Here is a 9,309-nt window from a genome sequence, read left to right as displayed (position 1 = left end):
TGGGTTTACGGCCCGCCCTCTCATCCTCTTTCCCGCCCTCTCATCCTCTGGCGTATAATCGAGACGGAGTCGGATGTTAATAGGATGAGCTTTTTATTGGCGCATGCGCAGCTCAGGATGCAGTGTCCAGTTCTTGCCCCGCAGGTCTGAAACACACAAAGAAAGTGGGGAAGATTTAGTAATAATAATAATAATAATTAATAATAATTGTTTATTTATACCCCGCCCATTTAGGAGCTTCATGCGAATTTATAAATATAAATATAACCTCGGAGGGATGGTCAGGACAGGGAGAAAGATAATAATACAGTTTGCTGGGGATAGTAAGGAGGCTAATGGGTCTATAGCTCGCTGGATCTGCCATAGGACCCTTTTTATAGATTGGAATAATTACTGCCTCTGTCCAGCAACCAGGTATTATGCCTGTTGAATCGATGTATGTAAATATTGACGCCATTATAGGAGCCCACCAACTGATAGTGTTCTTCATGAGCTCTGCTGGAATGTGGTCTATGCCCGGGGCTTTGTTGTTTTTCAGTTGGGCAAAAATGACCATGAAAATCAGAGATCAAGAGGACCATAAATTTACTAAAGAATGGGGAATTTTTAAAAGTTACTTGAAAGAGCACTGTAAACAATTGAAAACCTTGGCAGGTTTTTAAAAACACTGCAATGAAGCGAGAATTATAAGAAGTGAGTTTTAAGAAATATGGAGAATATGATACAATTCAGTTTGAAAAGAATTATCTGGGGAAACCATGGAGAGGTGGAGGGAAGTTCGGGGATTCTGAGAATCCTATTTGTAAACTGATTATGATTTCTGTATGATGTCAAATGCTAAAAGTGAAAATGAATAAAAAACTTTTTAAAATAAAAAAACAGAAGTGTCATGTGAGGGAAAGGGCGAGGCTAAGCATTAACGCTCTTGGTTCTAGTGACAGCCCTAAGGCTCCTGGGAAGGAGAAAGTCATTGCCATTTGCAGCCCGATCCCCACACGCGTTCTTCAGGCAGTTTCATATGCTAAGCACATTTAGTGACACAAACACACAACTGACAAGGTGCAAAAGTCAGGCCTGGCTCCGCCTTCTTGCCTCAATCAGTGAAGTTCCCTTCCAAATGCATAGCCGCCTGCATCCCTTGTTCTTTTACTCAAATTGCGGGCTATCACTGAAAAGACCCTGTCTCTAATGCCCACCAGCGAAATTGATCTGGCAGGTGAAGACATGAACACGGCCCCTGAGGCAGATTCTTGATGTCCAGGCAGGCTCTTGGAGCTTAGGCTACAAATGTGCAAATGCGAAAGAGAGAGAGAAACTTCTATCCACTTTCTCCACAGTGTGGATAATTTTATAAACCTATCATGTGTCTCTCCTCCTTTCTCCCTCCTAAATGGCAAAAGTCAAAGTTTCACAATTTAAGCAACTATCAGAATTTAAACAGTGTGATTTCCCTGCTTCAGCACTAACCAATTGCAAGTTGTACCATGGATCTCAAACGCCTTGGCTCCCGAACAAATCAGCTCCAGAATGATTGAAACCCAGAAGTGAGTGTTCTGATTTTCGAATGTTCTTTTGGAACCCGAACGTCTGACGCAGGTTCTGTGGAGTTTACTGCAGCCAATCAGAAGCCACGCTTTGGTTTCTGAAAATTTTGGAAGTCTAACGGACTTCCGGAATGGATTCTGTTCGACTTCCAAGGTACGACTGTACAGTGGTACCTCGGGTTACATACGCTTCAGGTTACATACGCTTCAGGTTACAGACTCCGCTAACCCAGAAATAGTACCTCGGGTTAAGAACTTTGCTTCAGGATGAGAACAGAAATCGTGCTCCGGCGGCGCAGCGGCAGCAGCAGCAGCAGGCCCCATTAGCTAAAGTGGTGCTTCGGGTTAAGAACAGTTTCAGGTTAAGAACGGACCTCCGGAACGAATTAAGTACGTAACCAGAGGTACCACTGTATTCCCTTTAGGCATCTGACTGAAATCTGTGCTTAGAGATCGTTGGATTCCGACAGAATTTTTGTCCTGGAGGGGAAAAAAATGCCAGTGCTCCTTTTCCATCAAGACCCACCTTTGCCCCTTCATTTCCTTATTTATTCAGAGAGCGGATGTGCACTTCACGGCCCATGCGGCACAACTCACACAGGCCACAAAGACACATTGACATGGCATCCCTAAAAACAGTGCCCTGTATGATTCAAACAAAGAAAAGAGATTTAATGAGACATAGCACCTCAAATCTGGAATACATTTTTGCTCCACATACACTCCTTCAAACCTTGCACACAGGCAGGTCTTTAGAAACATACAATGAGCCAGTGGACAGGATGAGCTTAATGTGGGCATGAGGAGCATGCAGGTGTCATATTCTGGCTAAGATGCTGAGGTATGAACCAGGCAGTCCCTTGGAATCTCATCTCTCAGAATCAGAATCAGATATGATAATACTTTCCAGCCTCACATGACTGTTGTAAGGATCACAAGAAAATGTACATGAAGCCCTTTGGATGCTCCGAAGCATTACAATACTAAATATTAATAATATGAAAATCAGATCATGCACAGGAGAAATATATACCCAATACATTTGTTTAAAAATGGTATCCTCCCTTCTTCCAAGAAGTTCACATTGACATTTTGATGCACAACCTTCCTATGAGGTAGGCTAGGATGAAAAATAGCAATTTTCCCATAGCTACCCATAAAGCTTCATAGCCAAGCAGGGATTTGAAAGAGGGCAACATGCTACAGTACTTGAGTGTGTTCACAGTGACCATTGACTGCTAGACAAGCCACTATTTCTATAGGGTTTGCACTTAACTAGTGGAAGTTTGGGGTTCTAGCAACACTTTACTCCTGTTTCCCCTGAAAGAGGCAGTTCATATGGTTCAGGAGTAGCATGGGCTGTCTGGTGAAAACAGTTACCTAGTGTGTTGTGGGCCCCTAAGGGAGGAAGAGTGAGATAGCAGATAAAGAAATGTCTTCCTCTGCCTTCAGTCAAAACAGAGACGGGGATCGCTATTTTCAATAAACCCTGCTGAAGCGCCTATATGGAAAAAAAAAATCAAAGATGACATACTTCACAGTTTATACTACAGCTTTTGAAAAAGAGTCCAAACATCTATAAACGTCAGGCGAGCATTGAACCAAATTTGCTCATACTATACAGTGGAAGAATGAATTGTTCAGCAAAAGAGAGAAGAGGTGACAATGCTTTGTAGGTGGCAAGGAGAAGTCCAACCCAATGAAAAATCAATATTGTCCTCCTTGCCAATTTCCACCACCACTGAGATATGAAGCTATTTAACCAGGACCTGTTCTTCTGTTCTGCTTGTTGCACTCACCACAGCACTTCTAACTTCCTCTGCAACATGACAAAAGCTTTTGTAATGCTACCCTTTGGATGGAATGAAAGACAACCTGGGCTGTTGAGAAAAAGCTGGAAATAGTTATCTGTGGTGTTGCAAAAGCAACAGAAATAATGTCTGCTCTGTTTTGTAATGAAACAAGGCAGTTCCAGGCCTCGGAACAAACTGTTCCCTGCTGTTTGTGTTCAAATTGCTAGAGAAGACATGGTGCAACTTATCACCTAGAATTATTATAGAGTTGGAAGGGACCATGAGGGTCATCTAGTCCAACCCCATGCAATGCAGGAATCTCAACTAAAGCATCCATGACAGATGACCATCCAACCTCTGCTTAAAAACATCTGTTGAAGCAGCCTAGAATAGCATCAGCATTAGCTTTCCCCCCTCATTGACACCTTGCTCCATAAGATTATTCATTCCTCTCCCAGCCAACTCTGATAAAGGTAGAGGATTTGGGGAGAGGAGAAGCAGTGAAACCTAGTGGTAGAGCATCTTCTTTGCATGCAAAAGTCCCAGGTTCAATCCCCAGCAACTCCAGGTAGGGCTGGAAATGTCTTCAGCCTGAAGCTCTGTACAGCAGCTGCCAGTCAGTGTAGACAGTACTAAGCTAGAGGGACCCAATGGTCAAACTCAGAATAAGGCAGCTTCCTATGTCCCTAAGAGACAGAGAGTTTGCAAAACAGAGGAGTAATCCCTCATTTGCATGATGCCTCTTTGCTGCTATCTGCCCTTGACAGAGGTTATTAAGGGGTGGCCCCTCCCTGAGTCCCAGGTCTTTTCTCTTTGGCCTCCCCCCTCCCGCTTATTTAAATCTTTCATTTTTAAAGAAAGCATTTTTTTCCACAAGGGTGGGAACACGTTGCCCTCCATAAGTCGTTGCACAACAACTCTCATCATTCCTAACCACTAGCCATGCTGACTGGGTCTGAAGGGAGTTGGAGTCCAACAACATCTGGAGAGCCACAGCCAGGGCCGTCTTAAGCATATCCGGCTCCGTGGTGCAAAAATCCCTCTGCCGCCCCCATTTCCCAGAGTTGTCAACCTTTTTTAAGGGGGGGCGGCGCCCTGCTGAATCTATTAGGACCTTAAAACCCGCCCCCGTCTTTAAAGGACTTTTTGTTGGTGTTTGTTTGTTTTTAACCACTAACTGCACGGAGAGCACACTCTCGAGTCCATCATTACCTCTGAACTGAGTCCTAATGGTAGTGCGCCCCCCCTCAGCTTTCCCCTCCCACCGCCCCAAATCTGAATGAATCCTTCCTCCACCCTTTTCCTCAATGGAAGGGGTGGCGGGTGATGTTCTCGGCACCCCGCCCCCTGCACTGGTCAGCTCGAGGCTTGCTTGCCGTGCAGGCTTTCTCAGCAGTCCCACTACTGCCGCGGGGCGGGCAGGAGCGAGAAGGGTGCTGCAGTGGCGTAGTGGGGGGGTGCAGGGGGGGCCGGCTGCACCGGGCGCAACATCTGGGGTTAGGGCAAATCCACGGGTTAGGGGGCGCAAATCCACGGGTTAGGGGGCGCAAATTACTTGCCTTGCCCCGGGTGCTGACAACCCATGCTACGCCACTGGGGTGCTGCGTAGCTTTGCGCGCCACCACCGCTGCCTCCTCTCCCAGGCAGGAAGCGAGAGAGCGCAGCTGACCGTAGGAAGAGCCGCCGCTGCCCAGCATGCCCTCGCAGCTGTTCCTGGTCGGTCCCGAACTCCCACTGCTGGGTGCCCCTGATGGGCTGGCGCCGTGGCGCAGGGCGCCACTAACCCTAATGGGTAAGACGGCCCTGGCTGCAGCTGCCCCACCTCTGGCTTAAAGGGTAGTTTGGCACACTACTAAGTGCAGTGTGGTTTAAACCTACCCACCATCTCAATTTGCCCAAATTTGTGCCCTGAGTCTTTTAAGAACCCAGTAATGCCCTTGCATCCAAGGGAACATAGGGAAGGTGACAGCAAAGGCCAGCAAGCAACTAATTGTCCCAAGCATCACTCTGTCGCGTAGAGTGCTGCATTTATCTCAGGAACTCACCACTCCCCTGCTGTAGAGGACTACAAACAAGTTGTGTAGAAATAAATCATTTCTTGGATGATGCACATTTCATCTGTTTCTTTCACACTCCAGACCCCTGCTGATCAATGAGTAGGAGCACATCTACTGGGGGAACAGAGTGTACAACAACACAAAATGTGATGGAGGAAAGTGTTACCGGAATGCCATAGGAGAGCCGCATGTGAGTCCGCAGTGCTGTCAAGCCGCCAGGCACCAGTCCGAGGCAACAGTTCTCCCCGTATTTGCGTGACACGTAACAGGCTAGGATTGCTGGGCAGAGAAGCCCAACACAACCTGCCCAAATGAAACACACAGGTGAGGAGGCAAACTTCAGTGAAAGGGAATCAGTAACCCTAACTCTGCCCTTCTTAAAATATAATTCCTGCTAACTGTGCTTTTTGCACCCTGTGCGGTTCCTTCATGGTTAAGGGTTAGACAGCAGGTGTGCACACAAACACTCAGACCAGTTCACAAACATAAACTTTAATAGTCTTTAAAATTAAGGACATAATAACTGTCTGTGAAAGCCAAGTGAAGGAAGAAAACAGCAAGCTGAACCTCTCTTGATTTTAAAATAATATCACACATTTTTATGCTGTTAGATTTGGATACAGGAAGCGAACATCCCACACTCCTGCAAACCAAAACAGCCACATAAATAAAGGGTCACTCTAAGACCTACACTGAGGTTGCCCTGGATCCAAAGACCCATGGAACTAGATCTGAGCACTAAGGGGGCACTGGTCTTGCACTTCTTGAGAACCCCCTCCCTCCATGCCATAAGGCAAAGGCTTCCAAAGGCAGTTGTCAGGTATAGTAGGGATTCTGCCACTCAAAGAAAATGGTAAAAGTTCCCTTGGGCACAGCGTAAGGAACTGGGCATCTCAACATCTGCAAGCAAAATGTTTTCTGTATTTTGCAATTGCTTCATGAATCCCCTCAATTGTTAATTTTTTTATTGCATTTCTATTCCACCTTTTTCTCCAAGGAACTCAAGGTGATGGGCATGGCTTTCCATGCATTCCGAATCTAAAGAACCCCACAACTTAGCTTCTCTTCACAAAGAGCCTTGAGGTGCAACGGCTGCAGGTCTACATTGCAACAGGTGGCAAGTTTTAAACACATTAACCTGGAAGCAACATGGGAATCATTGGACAAATATCTGGGAAATGTGTTAAGGAGGGGAGTCAGTCTACAATAACCCACAGCAGCTTTCCTCCATCTTATATAAAATTGATCTCCACAGGTTAAAATACAGCCAGATGTTTACTTACACATGGGGCAGTCTGAACAGCAGTCATACCTCCCACTGCTCCAGCTGCCTTCTGAGGACAGGGTCAAAGGTGAGACTGTGGCAACTGGCTGGCAGGTCACAGGCTGGGACATAGCTAGAGCTAAGGCCACTGGCGGCTCAGAAACCACCTCAAAAAGGCAAATCTGAATGGCAGTGACAAATGTTTTGCAAGGCAAACTCAAGTCTTCAGTTCCCTGTGGTCAGGCCACATGTGTATTTGAGCAATGGGGAAATGGTAAGCAGGAAACAGAGGACTGCAAGGCCTGGTGAAGTTAGAGTAGAAATGTACCCCCCCTTTTTTAGTGGCGAGACTTTCTTCAGGAGGTTGTTCACTCTGTCATGGTGTCTTCACCCCCCTTGTCAGGTAAAAAGGCTGCAAGATTGGCTTACAGAAATCAGTAATAAGATTGTCAGTTGAGGGCAATCTGGGACATGACACAAAATGGAAAAGAAATTGGAGGAAGGAGGAGAAACACAAACTCAGGCACTTCTTAGTTACAAAGGCCAGCAGACATGGAAATAGTTCACGGCAAGGAGGCACCCAAAGTTGCTGGTTTCTCAGCTGACCCTGTTTGTTCATAGCATTAAATAATCTTAGAATTGTAGAGTTGGAAGAAACTCTGAGGGTCATCTAGTCCAAACCCCTGGAATGCAGGAATCGCAACTAAAACATCAATGACAGATGGCTATCCAACCTCTGCTTAAAGACTACCAATGAAGGAGTCCGTTCCACTGCAGGTCTCCCCAGTCTTATATCCGCGTAGCTGGTTCTTCCTGCTTAAGTGTAGAACCTGACATTTGTCCCTATTAAAATTCATTGTTAGTTTGTTCCAGTTCTCCAATCTGTTAAGGTCATATTGAATCTTGATTGTATCTTCTGCTGCATCAGCTACCCCTCCCGGTTTGATGTCATCTGCAGATTTGACGAGCATCCTCTCAATTCCTTCATCCAAGTACATCACTGGTAGATGGGAGGCCAGACCCTTGGTCTTTGCTACAAAGACTGGGAGTGATATTGATAGTGTGGGTTATGATTGGTGCTTTAGGGTGGTGACGGCTAGTCAACTGTAGGGTTGGTAGCCCCTGGAGACCTACAGAATTTGCTCAGGTTCCTTCCTCAGTGCTCTGGTTGGAAGGCTGTGGAATGGTGAGATGGAAAGTGTTGTCACAGTCGCTGCTCATGGCCTTCTATGGCACTGCAGGAAGCCCAGACTGCACCTTGTTTGCAGGGGAGCTCCAGGCAATGGAACAGGCAGAACAGCAGCTTGAGCACAAGTAGTGTGTCTCACAGCAACAGCCATGACAGGAGTGAAAGCGTATGTTTGTGCTACCAAAGGAATCACTCCAGCACCCTCTTCTTCTTCTTTGGCGATCACTCGCAGCCAGGTAAGATTGTCTTCCATAAACACGGTTTTAACAGTAAGTGACTGTGGAGGCCAATTCTGGATCCGCACGTCATTCCACAGTGGGGACATTGGTTTCCTGGGAGGAGTTTACCATGACACCTTTGGTAAAAGCTGTCCCCAAGTACCCATTTGGAGTCATTCTGAGTGGTGAAATAGGCTAACTAAACCTACCCTGAAGGGAAAAGTGGCTGGACTCATAGGCCTGCTGTGACAGGCTTGCAAGGCATTCCCAGGATAAAGATGCTCACATTTGTTCTAACTAGACACTAGTAGAATCCCAATGGAGGCATCCAGAGCACCGTCTGTTCTGGTTGGGATTAGTTACAATTGTTGCAGCCCTGATGTGGACAAGATGCTTGAGGGCACCTGGTCAACTACCCGCACTCTGAACCCTCATCCATCATGGCTTCTGAGAGTTAGCAAGAGGGAACTGACTGGGTGGGGCTGGGGTGGATGCAGGAAGGAGTGGCACCGGTCATCTTGAAAGGAGTAGTGGTGTGTAGCCCACCCTGAATCCCTTTCTGGACCTGAGGTGGTGGTCATTCAGCTTCAGACCTGCTTGAAAGATGGTTGTTCAAGGCTAGTGTAATTCCATCCAGGACAGGCTTTACATCAGTATCCAACACCAGCATCCCAACCCACAAAACCTCTTTCTTTCCTGGTTTAAGTTTCACCTAGTTCCCTTATCAATCTCAGTACTGCGTCCAGGCATCTGATGGTTAATGCTGCTGCCTCCCTGAGATTCTTAGGCAGAAGAGAGACAGAGATGCAGGTCATCTGTGCATTGGTGAAATTACACCCCAAACCTCCAAACGACTGATCCCAGCAACATCATACAGATTGAAGAGCATCAGTGATAAGACACAGCTCTGTGACACCCACAAGCCAGAGGCTATGAGACGGAACAACAGTGAAAAATCATCCAGCGCTACTTTCGAATAATGACCACCAGGAAAGGACTCGAGCCACTGTAATACTGTGTCTCTGAAGCAAAGCTCAGATAGGCAGGGTGGAAGGATGCCATAGCTGATGGCACCCAATGCTACCCAAAAGCACCAAATTCAAAAAGTGCTGAACTACATCTGCTGCTGGAAAAGAAGCATTGGGAGTGTACTTAAGAGTGCATTTTTGAAGCTTCCTTTTCAATTTGGCCCCATGATTTTACCTGCTGTCCTGCCTGACCTCATGTGACATCCATTGATGGAC

General features: G+C 46.5%; 1 protein-coding gene and 1 long non-coding RNA gene across 2 annotated transcripts in view; one reads left to right on the top strand and one right to left on the bottom strand.

Moving 5' to 3' along the window:
* Nucleotides 1–9,309, top strand: part of LOC310767883 — a 936,392-nt gene that overhangs the window by 580,977 nt on the left and 346,106 nt on the right. The gene's annotated exons all lie outside the window — the stretch shown is intronic.
* On the bottom strand, nt 77–8,054 carry LOC310768098 (uncharacterized protein). The gene is made up of 5 exons (XM_083625808.1): nt 6,678–8,054; nt 5,561–5,697; nt 2,854–3,045; nt 2,071–2,187; nt 77–146 (listed from the first exon to the last, which is right to left on the bottom strand). The coding sequence occupies exons 1-4, from the start codon at nt 6,787–6,789 to the stop codon at nt 2,089–2,091; spliced, it is 540 nt and encodes a 179-aa protein (XP_083481934.1). The 5' UTR covers nt 6,790–8,054; the 3' UTR covers nt 77–146; nt 2,071–2,088.

Source organism: Podarcis filfolensis, assembly GCF_964270895.1.
Source record: "Podarcis filfolensis genome assembly, chromosome: 8".
Taxonomy (NCBI): domain Eukaryota; kingdom Metazoa; phylum Chordata; class Lepidosauria; order Squamata; family Lacertidae; genus Podarcis; species Podarcis filfolensis.
Note: the sequence above shows the minus strand (reverse complement) of the source record. Positions and strands in the feature narration are given on the sequence as shown.